This window comes from Gopherus evgoodei, chromosome 1, assembly GCF_007399415.2.
Source record: "Gopherus evgoodei ecotype Sinaloan lineage chromosome 1, rGopEvg1_v1.p, whole genome shotgun sequence".
Taxonomy (NCBI): domain Eukaryota; kingdom Metazoa; phylum Chordata; order Testudines; family Testudinidae; genus Gopherus; species Gopherus evgoodei.
Genome location: NC_044322.1, coordinates 272905584 through 272925412, shown reverse-complemented (window position 1 = coordinate 272925412; position 19829 = coordinate 272905584). Strand labels below are relative to the sequence as shown.

The 19829-nt window shown below is 45.5% G+C and overlaps 1 protein-coding gene across 1 annotated transcript in view; it reads right to left on the bottom strand.

The window, feature by feature from the left end:
- ACO2 (aconitase 2) overlaps positions 1-19829 on the bottom strand; it is a 31791-nt gene that overhangs the window by 11837 nt on the left and 125 nt on the right. Inside the window, exons 2-9 of the mRNA XM_030547365.1 lie at positions 10778-10920; positions 9196-9454; positions 6871-6963; positions 4027-4185; positions 3410-3560; positions 1988-2092; positions 1291-1382; positions 557-662 (exon numbers count right to left, since the gene is read on the bottom strand). Of these exons, the coding sequence (XP_030403225.1) occupies positions 557-662; positions 1291-1382; positions 1988-2092; positions 3410-3560; positions 4027-4185; positions 6871-6963; positions 9196-9454; positions 10778-10920 (1108 nt within the window). The remainder of the gene's footprint in view (positions 1-556; positions 663-1290; positions 1383-1987; positions 2093-3409; positions 3561-4026; positions 4186-6870; positions 6964-9195; positions 9455-10777; positions 10921-19829) is intronic.

Below are 19829 nucleotides of genomic sequence, written 5' to 3'. Positions count from 1 at the left end.
TGTTCAGTTTAAGTTTCACTATAAGGCATTTTCTCCTTGGGTCTTCCTTGATTCTCTTGAATCATGTTTGTCTCTCTCCCGTTGCTATGTGAGAGAATCACATGAACACAGGAAACTGACTGTACACCAGAGTGCTGTCAAATGCACAAAGTAAACAAGTTTGAGAGATGGGGGAAATTTCCCCCATCTCTCAGTTACAGATAACACCCTAGATCACTGTAACACTTCTCCAGAATGACGTGTAATCTTTTGAGGGCCGCAGTCTGAGTGACAGAGAAAAAAGCCAGTGTTTTATGATATTGAAAATGAGAGAACAAGAATCCAGCTCTGCTTTACAGGCCAGCAGGTCTTAGAATGGTCATGCTGAATTGGGGCAATGACCAACTCTTGGGGCTCAAAGGAGACCAGGCTTTGGAAGGGCAAGTTTAAAGGAAAGACAGGTGGTGGTTGAGAGTCAAGCAGGCCCAGACTGAATGGAGATGGCAAGCCACTTCCTCTTGAGGCAAGAGCAGTCAGTCAGCAAGGAAAAATGCAGACCAGGAAACAGGCTACTCACCAACTCTAATATCCACTGGCCAGCCCTCCTTTTCTGCTACAGCACCAACATCTGCCACAGGGTGCGCCAGGTCTGGCGTGAAAGGCCCATTGATATGGGGTTTCAGCTTTAAGAAACAATGACAAGTAGCTGAGGGATTACACAAAGGCCAGAAAGGTAATGTTTAGCATTCCCCCCACCCCCAAAATAAAATGCCTGTTTTACCCAATAATCAAAATAATTATAAAAAAATATTTTATTTACTCTTGACCTGGAGAGTCCTTTTAAAATGGAGCTCTCCGTTATGGGCACTTCAGTAACAGGAAGAGGTCAACAAATTGAAGAGCTCTCTCCTAAATTCTGGTTAAGGAAATACTTGAGGGCACAAGGCAGACAGCTTTGGAGATTCAGTCAGAAAACAGGCTTTGGAATTTATTTATTTTTGTTTAAGAAAGAAAACTTTATAGCATCACCAAGACGGACACTTGCTTGAATTGAGTCAACACATGAGCATTTTGCTGTCAAGCCTCATCCACCTCCTCAACTATCTGTCACCCTTGTTTGTTGTGTCATATCTAAGTTTAGAGGTCAAGCTCTTCTGGGCAGGCACTGTGTCTTTTTACGTCAGCTATGAAGTGCCTACGATTCCGTAGGGTGCTATGAAGTATCCCATGTTAGACCTTTGCTCCTTATTCATCTAGGACAAAGTCATGTCTAAATGTTCAAGAAGAACGAGGTAATGAAACAAGACTCACCTCACTGAGGTTAATTTCAACCAGCTGGTCATATTCGCAGCCAGCATCAGGCACCAAGTGTGCCTGGAATTCATCTGCCAAAGCGGCAATTTCTGAAATAAGAAAAGAAAGCTGGAAAATGCAGAGGTCAGGAGAGGCTGTACACCATATGTCCTAAGGGACACTGTCAACAGGCTATTCCCAATCCCACCATTAACCAGGTATCTTGCCTCCTGCACCATGTAACCCAAGTGACTACCACTCAGTGAACAGATTTGATCGGGCCTTTTACATTGCACACACCCTTGACCTCTCCTCATACACCTGGCATCCTGGGACGGCATGCTCATAAAGCACCCTCTTACTGTACCAGTTATCTGCATTTCCACCCCAACCCCCATAGTGAGTAGGATGCAAATTAACAGGTTCCGGAAGAGTCTGACATCAGAGGGTAATCTAACAGAGGGGCAAAAGCTTCTAACATTATTCTGTCTGACCAAGAGCTCTCTGTAGAACCCATGAAGGCCTCTCCTGAATTCGGTCTTTCTGGGGGTGCTGGTGAGGAGCACAAGAGATCCCCACATCTCCCCCAAGGGCAAGCAAGTGGGCCACCTCTACGGTGCTGACTGCCATAGGCACCACCCCTGTGCAACACAGTACAGCACCCAAAGCTAGAGGAGATGAACACCCTGCCACCAGCCTTCCCCAAGCTTCTTACCAGCTCGTCCAGTCTTGCTCAAGTATTTCTTCATCCGGTGGTTATATGGGAAAAGGGAGGTGGTGGCACCAATCTCTGCCCCCATGTTACAGATCGTTGCCATACCTAGAGACAGGTCAGAGGAAAGACCCACAAACTAAGTGGCAGAGGATTTAAAGGCATTCAGCTCTTCACCATAGATCTGCTTTTGTTTGGAGACGGCAAGGCCAGGACAAAATGGGAGAGGTGGGCACAGGAAAAGAAGTCCACATCAGCTCAGTCTAAGGGCCACCTGATCCAGTATTCCATCTTTTTAATGCCAGATATTTATGACCTTTTGAATGCATGTGACTGTATAGAGCTTTAAGTGCGGAGATCAGGGCTGGGGCATTCTAGAAGGTAAAACACAGCTGACTGGAAATAATGGCTTAATATGGTTGTATCTGCTGAAGCCGCCAGGCATATTTTGCAGCAGTCTCTTTACTACCTGCACAATACTAGGGGCAGGGTTCAAACTCCTCCCCAGCTATACAGCATTTCTCTAGCCAGAAGAGCCAGTAGTATTGATCTTGTTGACTGAAAAATGACAAAGGTGGATTTAAATGGAGTAAAAGTTATTCTTTCAGTGACTGAGCATGGAAAGCCAGTATGTTCTTATGCCACTGGGATCAGTCATGAATTTCAAGAGCACAGTGGTGAAGTTTTAGGAGCATTTTATGCAAGTGCCACTTTTCACATCGCCACAGGCAGGCCCAAAGCCTGTCTAGGGCTCTAGAAGCAAAAACTACTGACCAATCACCTTTCATCTCTCCCCCCCTCCAGTTATCTTCATTCGCTCTTGTAAGAGGCCTTTCTTCAGCATCAGTGCATATACCAACACTCACTAGCAATCACTAGCTTCCCTTTCCTTCCTCTAGTTACACAGGCCTGATCAGGTGTCCAAACCCAAACACAGGAAGGTCATCTACCACCTGTATCCTGTCAGAACCATGAAGAAATCTCCCTCCCCCTCCTCCAAACATAGGTGAGGCCCCTACATCCTGCCAACTATCCTGACTGGCCATTTAACAAGACTCCCTGTTGCAGACAGCCATTCTATGCTCCTGAATTGCAGGAGTCACAGTTGAGTGATCACTCCTACCCTGGCAGGAGCTCTGTGCTTGTGCAGCATTCCCTTGCTCTGTCAGCCTGCGTAGCAAGAAATCAAAGCTAGAGTCAGGGTCTCCGAGACACCAAAGCAGCACATTAACTATCAGGCCAGTTTCAGGGGTTGGGTTCTTTTAAAGAACTCCCATCACATTCCTTTCCTACCCTCAGTCCACCAGCAGTCAATCCCCATGATCATCAGAACAGCAAACAGCATCAGTCTGCCCATTACTGTCCAGAGACCGCAGCCTCCAGCAGCAATCTATGTCCCCAATAAATGAGATGGTGTTGCCTCACCGGTGCAGGAGATTGAGTCCACACCAGGCCCATGATACTCAATGATGGCACCTGTGCCACCTTTCACAGTGAGGATGCCAGCCACTTTCAGGATCACATCTTTAGGAGAGCTCCAGCCTGACAGCTCACCAGTCAGTTTTATGCCAATAACCTAAGGAACACCAACAAAAGAGAAAGCTTGCTAAAATATGGAGATTTTATCTTCTGCTGGCTAAGCCAATGAGCATCCACATGGATCCCGCTCCTCCTCACTTCCGAGTGGCATCAGTGCCCAGAATCAGTATGTGAGGCAAGGAAGGAAATCCTGAAGTATCAAACCAATGCTCCAGGAAACCTATATTGCCAGGAGGCCTGAATCCTTTTGCATGGCTAATTAATGGGAAGTTCCTGCTGATGCATCCTTTGAGGTACACAAAAAAATAAAAATGAACATGCAGGGAGAGGAGACACAGAGTTGCCTGTAAAGCATGGTTTAGTTGTTTCTAGACTAGTCTACTTTCCCAAGGTTATAGTGGCTCAAAGTGCCTCATCTATCTGGGAAATTCAAGTTCCCCTTTAACTTCTCATTATTTCAGCCCCTGGCCCATTCGGAATTAACCCTTCCCCCACCATCTCACCTTTGGGCATTTGAGCTCCCAGGGGATGCCTGCCATGACATCTACTGCATCGGCTCCACCCACTCCTATGCAGATTCCACCCAGGCCACCTCCATTGGGGGTGTGGGAATCCGTACCGATGAGCAAAACCCCAGGGTACGCATAGTTCTCCAGGATGATCTGAAACAAACGTAAGTGGAGAAACAAACAAGATGAAACTTAGTGAAGAGGAGAGCTGGGAGCAAAAGGAGCCCTGCACCAGATCAGTGATTTAGTTTGTAGGTCATGATCCCAAGACGGTCACTAGCTTATTTCAGGTTGCAAGCTCATTGCCATTCCAACTGCATTTCCCACCAAAGCAGATTTGTCAAGTCAGCCACAAATAGCCCTTCACCAGATGCCAGGAAAGAATCTCAACCAGTCCAGTCAGAGAGAGAAGGATATGAAGCCAGTGATAATACAACATGGTACAGGGTTGTGTGGATCCCCATGAAGTCAGAAGGCTCCACACAGGTGTCAAAGGTAGAATCTGTTTCATAAAAACCCAGCTAACCCACTCAGGTGACCCCAATGGCAGAAAACAAAGGTTCATGCATTAACCTGAGACCCTCATTCATCAGGCCTAGCAAGGCCTTGTCTCCAAGCCCTATCCTTCAGGTCCAAAGAAGGGTGCCCTAAGTGCACCTCAGTCATTGGGGGTAGGGTAGCAAACAGGTCAGAGTTAGAATAAAAACAGCAACAGCAGCTGAACTACCCCTCTTCCTCCCAGGTTATACTTGCAGGGCCTTTGGCACTGGGGTTAGAGGGGCAGACTCGCCTTGATCCCACCCAAGAAATTCATCAGCTGATAAAGCTCAAGGCTAAGCCAGAGCTCCTGCCCAATGCTACTAAGGAAAAAAAAAAATACAAAGAACAGTACTCACTGACATTCCCTTATGCCCGAAAACCCCAACCAAAGAAACCCTGCTCCAAGCGGTGCTTTTACCCCACAAAGGGTGAAGTGCTAGAAACTATTATTGACAAGGTGCTCAGATACTAGTGATGGTAGCAGAAAACACTATCACAGACACATGCCAACATGGTAAGCATTGCCATACGGTCCCAGAGCAGTGGCAGAAGTGAGTTGTTCCCACAGTTTCCTGCACAGGCTCAAGTGACACTCCCCTTTCCCGTCTAGGCTGGCCCATTATGGGCTGAAGGTAACATATCAGCTCTAAGATGAGTTGCAAACAAAGAGACCTTTAAGCCACATCTTAAGTGTACTTGCCCCAGACCCTCCAGTCAACTTCTTAGGTTTTACAATTGCATGTTCCTCCCCAGTCTTTTCCCTGTTTGTCTGGGACATTCACAAAATAAACAGGGGAAGCCAGTTAGCTATGTATGGGAAAGCTACAAAACAGAGCATGGGCAAATACACAAAACTGACAAACTAAAAGCAACATGGGCTTTTCCTTCCAGTCTCCTAATTACACCTATCATAAGTGTTACTTATAAAATAGGTTAAAAAGATTGAGAGAAATGTGATTTTTTTTAAGTTGATTGTATTCCATTAAGGTGCTAATGGAACATGAGATTCTAGAAATGTTTTTTTGTTTAAAAAAAAACCAAAACAGTTACTTTCACCCTCAATGGATAGTACTTTTTGCATTTCACAAAGTCTACATAAGTAACTCTAGACCGGGGTGGGCAAACATTTTGGCTTGAGGACCACATTGGGGTTGCAAAACCGTATGGAGGGCCTGCTAGGGAAGTCTGTGCCTCCTGAAACAGCCTGGCCCCACCCACTATCTGCCCCCTCCCACTTCCCACCCCCCACAGAACCGCCAACCCATCCAACCTCCCCTGCTTCTTGTCCCCTGTTGACCGCTCCCACCCAGGATCCTCATCCCTAACCATCCTCCTAGGACCCCACCCTCTAGTCAACCCCTCCTGCTCCCAGTCCTGACTGCCCCACCCCATGTCCATACCCCACCCCGACAGCCCCCCCGGGACTCCCATGCCTATCTAACCCCCCCCATTCCCCATCCCCTGATCACCACCCAGAATCTCCGCCCCATCCAACCACCCCCTGCTCCCTGTCCCCACCGCTCCACACCCCCACCCCCGGACCCTCTGCCCCTTATCCATTCCCCCCTCCAGCCCCCTTACCATGCTGCTCAGAGCAGCAGGAGCTTGCAGCCCCGCCGCCCGGCCAGAGCCAGCTGCACTGCTTGTGTGGCGGCTTTGCTGTGCGTGTGTGTGTGGGGAGGGAAGATGGCAGCTCAGGGGCTGGGCAGGAGGCTCCCGCGGTCTGGATGTGGCCCGTGGGCCATAGTTTGCCCACCTCTGCTCTAGACTGGTTATTGCTTTGCTATTCTCAGGCAATAAGACAGTGCTACTGTGTTTGAGTATCTTCTCCTCCATCTCAACCCCTGGTTTTGTTAAAACTAAGATCATAAATACGTCTGGTTTTAGATTTTAAAAAAGACTCTGCCCTCCCCATAAAAGCAGCTTACACTGGGCCTAAGCTATTTCACAGCACCACTTTAGTGCCCCACTCAAATCAAGCTAAGCTAGCCAATTAACCATTCAGATGAAGGTGTGAAACTCTGCCCCTTCCCACTACAGTTAATGCCAATAATAGGCCATCAAGCATCAGATTACAGTTTGACAAGCATAACCTTGGGGAAATGTCATGGTCTAGGCCAGAGGTGCAAAGAGGTCACCTTGCAGGACAAACACAGCCAATCTAGATTAAACATGGAGGGAGGGGATATGCCTTTCCCTGGAAGGAGGGATTCTTTTAGTAATTGCACTCGTGTTCTCTCCCCACCATAAGGTGGTGAGCCATTTGCCATTCAAACACTGCAGTCGCGCACTCTTTACCTGGTGAATGATTCCCGATCCAGGTTTCCAGAACCCTACTCCATACTTGGCACCTGCTGTTGCTAGGAAGTTGTACACCTCCTGGTTAACATCCTATTCATATAGTTAAATAAAGCGTTAGTAAGACATTACATTCAGTTTTCTCCCCACAGAGCCAGAGTTCAGCCACCCCCGAGCCCAATGGCTTCCTGGACATTTTGTAGGCAGTGGAGGGGAGAATGAAGTTCAGCGTCAGTGACTTCCAGGAAATCATTTTAATGCCAGAAGGGACCACAGCCATCATCTAGTCTGACCTCCATCCAGCACAACAGGCCACAGAATTTCACAGTGATCCCAGCACTGAACTCAACAACTTGCGACACCACTAAAGCATCTCAAGACTGAGTTAGAATTGCTGTTTGAAGTTATAAAACAAAACCCACACTATTTATAAACCATCCTGCTTCCATTTCATGGGCTTTTCTCTTTTGCTTCCTTCCTAGTTTCTTTGCTTTATTTGGTGCTTTGATAAGCATGTTTGCCCCATCTGTAAAATGGGACTATGGAGTCAGAGAAGCTAAGTGACTAGCCCAAGGCCAGACGAAGTTAGTGGTAGAGTGGGAAAGAGAGCCCACATCTCTGGTTCTACCAGCTGTACAATGCTGCCTCTTGCTGTGACATCACAATCATCTGTAGGATCACAACTATGAAGCCTTCCAGGGCAATCACTTATTGTCGCAAGCAAAAGACTGTAGGATGTCCTGAGATGTTCTTGGCATAGCAGCTGGAAAGTAGATACGATAAGGAACAGGAATGGATGATGACTTAGACACCCTGTTCTCATGCAAACACTTAAGAATAAGGAGAAGGGGGGTGGGGGGGAGACTATGTGGAGATAATAGAGGAATTGCCTCTGCACAGAACATTTACTGAAGTTTCCCATGAGGCGGCAAGGGCTCTTTGAGCTTTGTTTGCACTGGGAGTCAGGTCATTTCACTGTTTGTGCAGCTCTCTTCCCAAACGGAGCATGCTGATGTGCCAGAAGCAGATCCAAGCCACTCTCTGTCCTGCCAGCATTCATTCCATGCCAACTGGCAACATCAAGAGCAAAACCCAGTCAGAGGCAGGCAGGACCTTCGCTTGCCCTAATACCAGAGCGGATGGGGAGGGAGGGGGTGCCCAGAGCTGCAGCAGAACTGCTATAAAGAATACAATCACACTACAGAGCACATGTTCAGTACCCCAAGCAAGAACAGCAGGAGGGCAAGGGGTGAAGGGAAGAAAGGGAACAAACAGTCTCGTAAGAAGGCTCCAGATTCTGAACCTCTTGCATAACTCTCAAGCTTCCTGAGGCACAAAGCATGGGACAAATACTCCTAATGAGGGGAAATTTGCTCCTGACCTCAGTTTCATGAGTGGCATAATTCACCTTATCTTACTATGATTTCCGGGGGAGCGAGGGGGGCGGGAAGGAAGGGGATGATGATATGCACTTACTTGGGCCAGTATCTTGGGCTATAAATTAAACTAGATGATTAAGATACAGCTCATCCCATGTGTGCAAGCTAAAATTAATTCACCAGTTTTGATAAAGCAGAAAAGTTCTTCCTGCCCTCCAGGACATATGAGAAGGGCTAGCTACTCTCAAGCACTGCAATCAGAATGGTCCATTAAAACCAGGAGCTTATCCCACAATCTATCCTATGCTCTCAGGGTGAGGGAAAAGCATCAGTAGACTTCAGTCTTCCCATATCCTACTATATGTTTCTATCATTCATGAGGTTGTAGGGGAGGAAAGGAAAAGTCCTGCAGGATTTCCACCCCAGAAAGCGACAAGGGAGAGCAACCCTTAGTTGATAACTTGCAGAGATTAGAACAATGCTTCTCCCCCACCCAAAGATGGACTGCTGTATATCCTGGCCAGGCGTATTCTAGAGATTGAGACATATCAGGTTTTGATCACTGCTTGAAGAAAATTTCTAATGCTCTAGATCAGCTATTTTCATTTTTCACCCCTTTAAAATGGCCTCTCTCTTCCCTATGCCGAGAATACACCTTTTGCTTTGGTTTCCAAAGCAGACTGACTAAGACTGTCTTTTCTCAACATCATGCCTCAGCCTTTAAACTGTTTGTGATAGACTTGTCTAGTTCAGATTGTAAGCTCCCCGGGGCTTGGACCTCTCACAACTTTGGTTTTGTACTGCACCATGTACATATATAGTGCTGTACAGTACATAATCTGGTGCAAATTCCATTCCTGTGATTGTTCTCCTGAAAATCTGTTCTCTAGAGGGGACCACATGTTCCAAACATAGGAAACATCATGAGTCTTGGTGCAATAATGACCTTAGCTCTCCGAAGATCCTTCTCAGCCCCTAACTGGGCTTCAATGAGGTGATCACAGTGGATTGTGGAGGGCACCGCCACCCTGGGCAGGCCACTGCTGATGAACTGCAGCATTGCCATCTGAGCAGTCGCATCCTGCATGGCTACGCGGTCTGGCCGCAGGCGCAGATAGGTTTTGCCCCGCTCGATATCTTGTTTCACAGGGTCATCCAGGTGCCCATATACAATCTTTTCAGACAGGGTCAGTGGACGGTCTAACCTGTGGGGAAGACAACAGGGAGGAATTTTAATGTCAGCTCATGTTTTTCCAATCTTTGTGCCTCATTTAAATGGGGATCTTAAATGAACAAGGATACTCCTTTCCTTTTCCACACACATCATCCAGAAGAACCAGACTCCCAAAGGCACGTTTTACACTATATACAGAGGGACCACTCACTCCTCCCACGACATTGAAGCACAGTGACTTCTGACAGCTGGTTAAAAGCACTCAAACATGAAACAGAGCAGAGGCCCTGGTTCAGTACTGACTCAGAAGGATGAGCACTCTTTCAAGAGCCATCAGCACCTCTTCCTGAAGCATCCACATTTCCCCCCAGAAGTTTCCAAATGCACACATTTGAGTGCAGTACAAGCAACAGTCAACCAACTCAGTTTATCTTATGAGATCATAATCCACAGTGGTGCAGTTGCAGGAAACTTTAAAAGAGAAAATATACACAGAACCCACACAGGTCATCAAATCTGCATGTGCCAGGCCCTATAGTGAGTGATGATCCATCAGCTCTAGGAAACAAGTGGGGAGTTCAGGACCTTTTCAGTCATTGTTTTTTCCCCCAGAAAATCTCAGACACCCCAGTTAATTCCAATGGTGATGTTTTCTGTGATGAACCTACTTGGCTACAATGGACTGAATTGAGATAACCAACTCATTTCACAAAGCACACAGAATAGCCGTCACAAGGGAATGACTTTCAACCACTGCCAAGGTGAGTCTGGAGTAAAACTGGTGACCTTGAGGTCACACTAATCTCTGTGTCAGCAAACTAAGTTCACAATTACGCATGCAAGGTATCCCTAGGCGACCTTTTACTGTAGGTATCTGGACACGTGAATACAGAATGATAATTTCACTATGGAAACAATGTGCAAAGAGAGACGGGGATACTTTTTAAGTGTCTTTCTTGCACTAATCACACACTGTTTCCCATGAGTACGTACAAACAGACTAGGGCATGATACACCAAGACTCCCATCGGACTCCTGACATTAAACAAAAAAAACAATACGATAATCTCCAATAGCTGGTATTAAATCCAATGCTAATATTTCTACTTCTTCAGCATCTCCTCCACTGCAGTGGCTTCATCGTTTGCATATTAAAAAAATACACACACCCCCACACACACTTCACCACCACATAGGAGCCACTAGCACATAGAATTTTCATTGTTGCAGCACAGCCCCTTAAAACTGCTCTTTCCCCACTAGATTCTCCTTGTGCTACCACAGCCCCTTGAAGTCTTTTCCTCTCCTTCCCTCATTGTAGTGGTGGGTTCTCCTAACCACCTCTCACACTTACCTTTTATGGATGATATTGATGTTTTTCTCAAGCATTTCATAATTTATGTATTCATTAGGTTCAAAGTGGCTCATGGCCACCTTAGCCCTCTGGCACAGGACAGGAGCTACATGGTAACGCCGTACTCCTTTACTCAGGACTTGCTGGAAGAGGAAGAGACAAAGATTATACTGGTTATCTATCAAACATCTATAGCAAAGTGATCTTCCACCAACAAAAAAAAGGTAATAATGTGTGTTTCCAGCTCTGATTTCTAGGACACTAATTCTATGAGATGAGCAACAAAAACTGATTAAACAGTTTTAGAAAATGAAGACCTAGCATGTTCAAGTGTGCCCCCCTACCCCCATGGCAGGATTCGGGCTCTCATCCCACCGTCAGACCCATTTTGTCACAGTAATTGTAGTCAGGGACAGGTCGCAGGCGTCCGTGAATTTTTGTTTATTGATTGTGACCTGTGCCTGACTTTTACTAAAAATAACCATTCAAAACCTTAACCTTACTCATGATTAGATGGCCATTGGCTGAACTTTTCAAAGATGCATAAAGGTATACAGACATCCAATTTACATTACAATTAACGGGAATTGGGTATCCACACTTCTTAGGCACCTGCTGTCAGAAGTAGAAATCTGGCAACTTTCACCAGCATTTGTGTCACATAAAGAGGAGACAACAGCAATGGCTGAAGCTGTAATAAACTCTCGTTGTAATATCTAAGCACTGAATCTTACTCCTGGCATTCCCCTTTATCCTTAATTATTCATTCATTAGTAGACTTTTTTGGTGAGGGGCAGGGAACTCCAAACCCACCCCACCATCTCGTTTTTCTTCTTCTCTGGTGTGTTCTTCACAAAATAATCTTGACACCGGCCTCTGAAATATTGACTACAGAATTGTGAGCTAACGAGGCAAGATCATGACAATATTTGGATGCTCTGAATCTTATTTATATTGCCCTCTCAATATCAGATGTGTGAAAAAAGTTTGAGAAATCTAGGAAGATTGGGATTGACATTTAATTCGGTTATATAGTCAGTTTTGTAATAGCAGCACTACCAACAAGATACATTTGTCCTTTCATAAAAAAATCTGTACTATTAGTTTTGCCATGTTGTGGGGGAGGGGATCCCAATCAAAGCCTCTAGGAACGACTGTAATACAAAAAATAAAGTGTCTCAGATCATTAAAGCACATGTCAGTTAGGAAACATAAAAGGTACAAATGCGAACACCACTTCAAAAAGGCGCAAGTCACAGAGCTATTTATTAAAAATGCATCAACTCCGACTCTTCTTTTTTGGTTAATAATTCACCACATTTTGGTAGATGTGGTTTAAGATTCAACCACAGAACAAAGCGCAAGTACTAGAGATGAAACATTTCACTGTACCACTGACTTAGATCCCTGCTAATTCATTGTTCAAAGTGTACGTGCCGATCTTTGATCAGCCATGTGACTTCTCCCAATTCCTTCAACCCAGTTCAAGATCACTTTTTTGTTATTGACATTTCTGCACTCAACGTATACCCACCTTATTGTGAAAGCCTCCACTTAATGCTGTAGAGGAAGAATAAACCTCAAAGATTCCACCATCATGCCATGGAAGAAATAGCACTTTCCAAGCCCAAATTAGTAAAGGCATTTTACTACATACTGCAAGAACTCTCGCCGTAATCCCAGTCTCCTCCCCTGTTTCTGGGCTTATGCCCAAGAACTCTTCTCTGAAGTCTTAATTAGTTTAACTTATCTTCATTCTCATGCAACTTGTAATGATTAATTCTGTTATTGGACCCTCACCCTCTGTTGGATACCACAAACAAGAAGTTGAAAAGGCCCTATGAGTTGGTAACAAGGAGTCTGTAAAAACTCCTTCCACCATCCTGTAACTTATGTCAAGGCTCCACTTCAACCATGAGAGTAGGTGATGGATCAAGGAGAACTACAACTGATAGGTACAAGGAAGAATAAGACAATTACAGATTGGTGTGGAGCTGTTATGCTGGTGCAGTTTACTCAACAGAAGCTCTGCTTTGTATTGGTGGATTGGGTCTACATTAGGAGTTTTAATCCACTTAGCTCACTGTCTACATAAGGAATTTTCAACAGTGGAACTACAGTAACAGCCATCATTTTTACACAGTGAACTGTTAACAGCCCAAAGACGACTTCCTAAGCAGATTATGTCTGGAAATTAAAATAATGGTAGCGTCTCCACAACAGTCCACTCTTTTTGTTTGAGTGCAGACTTCGGTATGAACAAAATCTGAAGCAGGGCTCCCCTGCCCTCAGGTTTTAGGGAAGGGTTAAGACTGTCTCCGTGTGAATCCTAAGTGTTTGGAAGTAAAAGAAATCATTTAAGTTTTTGCCTCAGTAGGACCTTACGCTAAATTAACGTTGGCAAAGAGTCCTAAGGAAGGAATAAATATTTGGATGGTAACTAAGGCCATCAATACCAGGCAGTAAACCCTTGCCTGAAGCCTGCCACAACCTCCCAGACTCCCCAGGAGGGAGGAGAGAAATGGAAACATTTCAGAGATTAAAGGTATCCAGCCTGGGAAAGTTGCCAGTAAGACAAGGGAAAACAGGCTTCTAAGCCACTCCCACTTGGGCCGTTTCTACATTCAGAGCACTGCAGAGGGGTTCCTGCATACTACACCAGCAAAGCACTCAGTGTGGATGCAGTTTATACTGACACGCACAGCTTTGTTAGTATAGTTTAGTCCATTCCCATCCCTAAACAAAACAAGCTATACTGGGTAAAATTGGTGTTTTGCCACCACAACTGGTCTGGTCATGGATCCACAACTCTTCACATCTTTGACCAACATAACTATGCTGGCAAAAGCCCCCAGTGTAGAATCATAGAATATCAGGGTTGGAAGGGACCTCAGGAGGTCTACAAAACCTTAGGTTTTAGCAAAGACAAGAGACATACCCAAGAAGAGAAATGATGTGAATCATTTCATCTTTTCCACATATGAAGATGATTAACATGACAGTAACTCCACCAGAGAGGTCCTTTGGGGCCATCTGCCGGTCCCAAGTCAGGATAAAGGAGGAGGGTTGGGCGTGGGGCTAGCAACTCCACCTCGTAAAAAAATCAACCTACTACAGAAATGCCAACAATAGAGACAGAGACTTTTACCCTGGAAAAAGAACGGTCTTCAACTCAAAGATGCATGACGCTGGGTGGTAAAAGCCATGAGGAAGCCACTAAGCCGATTACCCTTCTTGCAACCAGGAGGATTACCATAGGCACATGGAACGTGAGGACCATGTACGAGTCAGGAAAGACGGCGCAGGTTGCAGCAGAGATGAGGAGCAACAACCTGACCCTATTAGGCATTAGCGAGACAAGATGGACGATGTAAGCAGCCAACTAACATCACCAGACAGGCACTGCGGTGGAACCCCCAAGGCAAGCGGAAAAGAGGCCGTCCAAGAAACGACCTTCAGGCTGATAGCAAAAAAAAAAAAAAAAAAAAAGGTCTATACCTGGAACCAGCTAGAGCGAATGGCCCAGGATAGAGGACTCTGGAGATCTGTGGTTGGCAGCCCATACCCCGATTGGGGTGATGGGCATGAGTGAGTGAGTAACATGACAGTGCTGATTTTAAATTCATTTCTCTGAAAGTTTCTCCCTACTACTGTTACATTTGAGTTTAAATTACTAATTATTGTGATTTACTAAGGTGAGCTGTCACCATTTTATAAGAGGGGAAACTGAAGCACAGGTTAAGTGACTTTCCTGAGGTTATGCAATAACACAGTAGGGACTAGTACGCACATCCTTATCCTCTGTACTATATGCTTTTAACAAGTGACACCTAAGATGAATATTTCTCTAATCTAGCAGTGGTTCTCTCTCCTATTTGCTTACTTTATACATAAATCGTTGTCAAATACTCATCAGTTTCCTGTTTACGTGGATTTTTCACACAGAGGGGAAAAACAGACCTCATCCAGACGTTGTACACTCTTCAACCTGACAGCCTTCACCTCCTGCAAGCCTCAAAGACCCCAACCTGTCAGAAGCTCATGGGTCCTACTAAAAACCTTATGCGCCCCAGTCAAGGGCCATTGGAGGCTTATGGCCCACCTCCTCCTCGCAAAAGCTTTTGGAAGTTTATACCCTGGTGGTACTTTGAAGCATCTGAGCCCCATCTTGAGGGCTTGTGACCTTCCCTTAACCTTAGCCTGTCCTTCAGTCCCTGACAGCTTCCAAGCCAACCCCCTCTTTGAGCCACCTTTGACATTCCAAGGTGCAATCTAGACCAGAGAGGGGCTGTGTCGCCACTTGCCCTGCAACCTGGGTGCTCACAACACTTTGCTGCTCTAGCTCCCAACATGGGCTCTTTATAAGCAGCCAAACAGCATGCAGGTCACACCCTAAACATCTGTGTATAGCCACAGTGCTAGTCCAGCTGCTCTGAGCACGGCAGCCTGTCAGCAAATAGCAGCCACACTCTGGCTTCCAGACGCCTTGGTCACAACTTGCAGGGTGACCTCAATATTCCCAGTCCTGGATTTTCCACCAAAAATGTGTCTTCTGCACTGTCCAGCCCTATCCTTGACAGTACAGATATACTGGGTGCATTGCCTCTCTAAGGGGATCAGCACACAACAGTCTGCTACCTTAAATGGAGTTACCAAACAATTCACAAACACTAGATTAGTTTTAATTGACGTAAAACAATTTTATTTAACTACAAAGAGATACGTTTTATGTGAGTAGACGTATAAGGCATTTTACTCAAATGTTTACAAGATAAAGTACTTTCTAAATTTACACTAGACTTGGTTCAAAATGAGGTCCATTACTATGTTTCCAGAACATAGCTGATCAAACTCGTCAGGCTAGGATCTGCTTTCAAAGTTCAAGAGTTGTTTCTTCTGTCTTAGGAGAAGAGAGAGAAATGGAAAAGGAGAGAATTTAGGGTGTTCTGCCCCTCACTTGTATAGTTCAGTTACTCTTTGAAATGCATTTTCCAGAGAGTGACCCACAGACAAAGTTCTTTCCAGCTGAGAGCAAGGAGGCATGAGGTCTGGAGGGGGGAGGTTTCATGCTGTAGGTTGCTAAAATGCCAGTCTGTTTGTTCCGGCCCCCTTTGCTTGCCAAAGAATGGCCACTGGATAGGTGATGGCCTATCAGCTTTGATGACACTGGGGTAGGGTTGTCAACTTGTACTTTGAGAAACAGATTTACCCACTCCCAGACATGTCTGGTAAACACACTTCAGTCATTATTTCAGCTAATGTTTATAACTTTACATATAATGTTGCTACAGATATTTTATCATATTATTGACCAGAAAGTTACTGGTTTTCAAATGATACCTTACAAGGCATATTTTGTACACAAAGATTACTACAATAGCGTATAGGGTATGAATACAGGGGTGCATTTATTTAATCACACACCTTCCTACTCCCGCTCCTTATAAGAATTGAGCAGCTTTATCCAGTGACCAGGAAAGGTCTCCCTTGAAATCATACACCCAACAGCCTTAGGAGGGGGTAACCAATGATCCATAAACCTAACCCTGGGAACTTTATGGGGGGAGGGCTAGCTCAGTGGTTTGAGCATTGGCCTGCTAAACCCAGGGTTGTGAGTTCAATCCTTGAAGGGGCCACTGTGGGATCTGGGGCAAAAATCAGTACTTGGTCCTGCTAGTGAAGGCAGGGGGCTGGACTCTATGACCTTTTGAGGTCCCTTCCAGTTCTAGGAGATAGGTAGATCTCCATTTATTTATTTTTATTTTATACCCAAAATAGTAGGCTTACTAAGTTTAAGAGCTTATCTGCATGGGAAAATTGACTGGGATAAGACCTGGTCAACACCTAAAAACTTAGGCTGACCTACCTGGATCCCTTAGGCCTGTGAAAAACTGCACTCTGTGTGATGCAGTGAGGTAGACCTAGCACCCAATGAAGATGCAGCTAGGTTTATCAAAGAAATCTTCCATCAACAGCCTCTAGGAGAGCTGAATTAACTACATGGACTAAAAAAACCCCTCTTTCTATGTAGGAATTATCCACACTACAGCAACATAGTTGTGCTGCTGTAGTGTAGACATACTTTGTGTATACATGGCATTATTCTGGAATAGCTACAGAACTTTGGATTCACACCCTACTTTATTCACAAATAACATCCCCATGTAGACAATTCTCAAAACTTGTGGGGATGGGCCCCCAAATCGTTTGTTGAGTCATCTCTTCTCCTGTATCTAATGTTTAGATCATCAGGACTGGCTTTGTCCAGACTTCAGGAGCACAGTGCAATTTCCACTCTAGTTTAGCTCTGGCAACCAGAGTTCCCCCTTGCAGTTTCAATTTTTCACTTTTTGTCCTAAAATTGTTATACAGAATTGCCATATGCTGTTCTACTGTGGCAGATATTCTAGGTGCTGCTGTGGTTGGTGAAGTGATACTTATATAGGTCCTTCACTGTCTGTGTAATGCTATATATGTGAAAAATTCCTTCTTGTCACGTACAGTGCTTAACCAGAAGCATATCGGACTACAAGGGCTCCATGTTTGTCACAGAGGTCATGGAAGTCACGGATTCCATGACTTTCCACAACCTCCATGGGGGGCAGTGTGGCTGACCCCAAGGCCGCCCAAGCAGCTGGCTCCAGGGCCAGCTGCTCAGGTGACCCCAGGGACAGCCCTATCGGCCAGCTGCTGAGGCAGCCCTGCAGCCAGCCGCACCAGCTGCTGCTTGGGCAGCCCCAGGCAGCTAGCAGTGGTCAGAGTAGCCACTTCCCCAGGCAGTCCCGCAACGGATAGTGCAGCTGGTGCTGGCGGTGGCCCTTGTGTGGCCGGTGCAGCCACTGGTGGCGGCCCCTGGCAGCTGGTGCCACAGCTGGCCACGCCTCCCCAGCAGCAGCCTCTCCAGGATGGCCTCTCCCTGCCCAGCAACAGCCCCCAGCACACACATCCAGCACTAACCCTCTTAAGATTTAGTCTGGGGTATTTATAGTATAAGTCATGGACAGGTCATGGGCAATAAATAAAAATTCACCGCCCAAGACCTGTCCATGACTTATACTATAAATACCCCAGACTAAATCATAGCCTTACTGATTACCTTTAACTTTGTTAGTATAATTCATATTCATCCTTTTAAAAGAAATCTAATTTAATCATCATACTAGATAGCCTCTGGAACTGTGAATTCCACAGATCCAATACATTATATGCCAAGTATTTCCTTATATGTCTTCTAAACTGACCTGCCATTCATTCCATCAGCTGACCCCTTGTTCTCACATGATGGATCAGTTCCTTATTTTTGTGCTGCCTCATTTATACACAATAAGAGCAATTCTTCCCCTGTTTTATGAAAGTAGTCGTGCAGAAGCATTTTAATCAGTTACATTAGTTATTCCAGTTAGAAAAGGTTACATAGTTTATTGAAGCAAAATTTCAAATAATTTAACATATTTGGGGGAGGAATAGCTCAGTGGTTAGAGCATTGGCCTGCTAAACCCAAGGTTGTGAGTTCAATCCTTGAGGGGGCCACTTCGGGATCTGGGGCAAAATCAGTACTTGGTCCTGCTAGTGAAAGCAGGGGACTGGACTTGATGACCTTTCAAGGTCCCTTCCAGTTCTAGGAGATAGCCTATCTCCATTAGGTAGGTTTACAAATCAAACTGCAGTTAGGACCCTTTATATTTTAAGCATACAATTAATACACTCTTCTATAGTACCTCCACCTAAGATCAAACACTTACAAATATATAGTGAATTATGATGACAACACACTTGAGAAGTACTATGGGTAAATTAATACTATTTTACAGATTAGGAAACTGAAGCAAAGTAGGAAAAATGTTAGGGAAGGTCAGACAAAGTCTATGGCAAAGCAAGGAACAGAATTTAGATCTCCTGACTCCAGTTCCATGCTTTAAATAAGGAGCATGATTTTCCATGAACATTTTAGCTTTAAAAGAGAAAGTTATATCCATATACGTGTCCTCAATAATGAGAGTCTCTAGAGTTCTTAAACTACAGATTTAGACACAAAAATAAGCCTGAAGTACAAGAATCAGATTGTGTTGAAGTCATGTTGCAAGCTTGTATGAGTTTTAGAGATCATTAAACATCTCTCTTCTAAAAAGTGTAAATTTATTCAAGTTTTAGTTGGTAGAACTCAGATGGGAAGGTGGATCTCTTTCTTCCCTCATTATGTCTCATTGCATAGTCCCTGTAATTACTGTGTTTAGACCTAAATATGTACATACACATTTTCCACTCAAAGTCTTGTATGGTAATGATCCAGTGGCAACTGGTGATTTTCAAAAATAGGTAAACAGAAGTGCAAGAGGTACAGTCCACTAGACACGATTTAAATATACATTAATAAGAGTTGTATTTTATTTCACTATATCTCACAGAAGGGGAGAAAAGAAGCAACACAATTTAACCTGAGGAAAAAAAATTATGATCACTTTTATTTCTAACTCGTCAATGCAGGTGCACAGTGGCAACCACCTACCAGCCCTTGGCACAGATTACAGCCCAAATAACCTCTGCATGGCAGTCCCAGAGGCCCAGGTCAAATTGCAGCCCTAGCTGGGATGTGGGGGGAGGGTGGGTGAAGTTGATTTAGTCACAGGAGTTTAAATCTAACACACACACCGCAGAGCACCCGGGCCCAGAGAGGGGAGAACTGAGGCCAGCACAGACAGGACCTGGCTCACTAGCAGCAGGTTTGCGGTCTGCCTCCGAGGGGCTCGGCCCAACCCCTGTCTTCTCTGGGCCCCACCTGGCAGTTCACCTTGTCCTCACCTTGAGCAAAGGCCACCGCCTGGCGCCCCCTGGGCGTGCGGAGGGAGCGCAGCCGGCGTGTCACCTCCAGACCGCGGAGCCCGGGCTGCCCCCGCCCTGCAGGGACCCCGCTCCCCAGTCGCTATGGGAACAGGGCCTGGGCAGGCACGAGGGACACGCTGACCTACAGGGAGAACCAGGACGGCCTGGCTTCAAACCGCCGTCCCAAGCCTCCCAACTGCACCCGGCTCCTCACCGCCACGGGCCGCCCAAC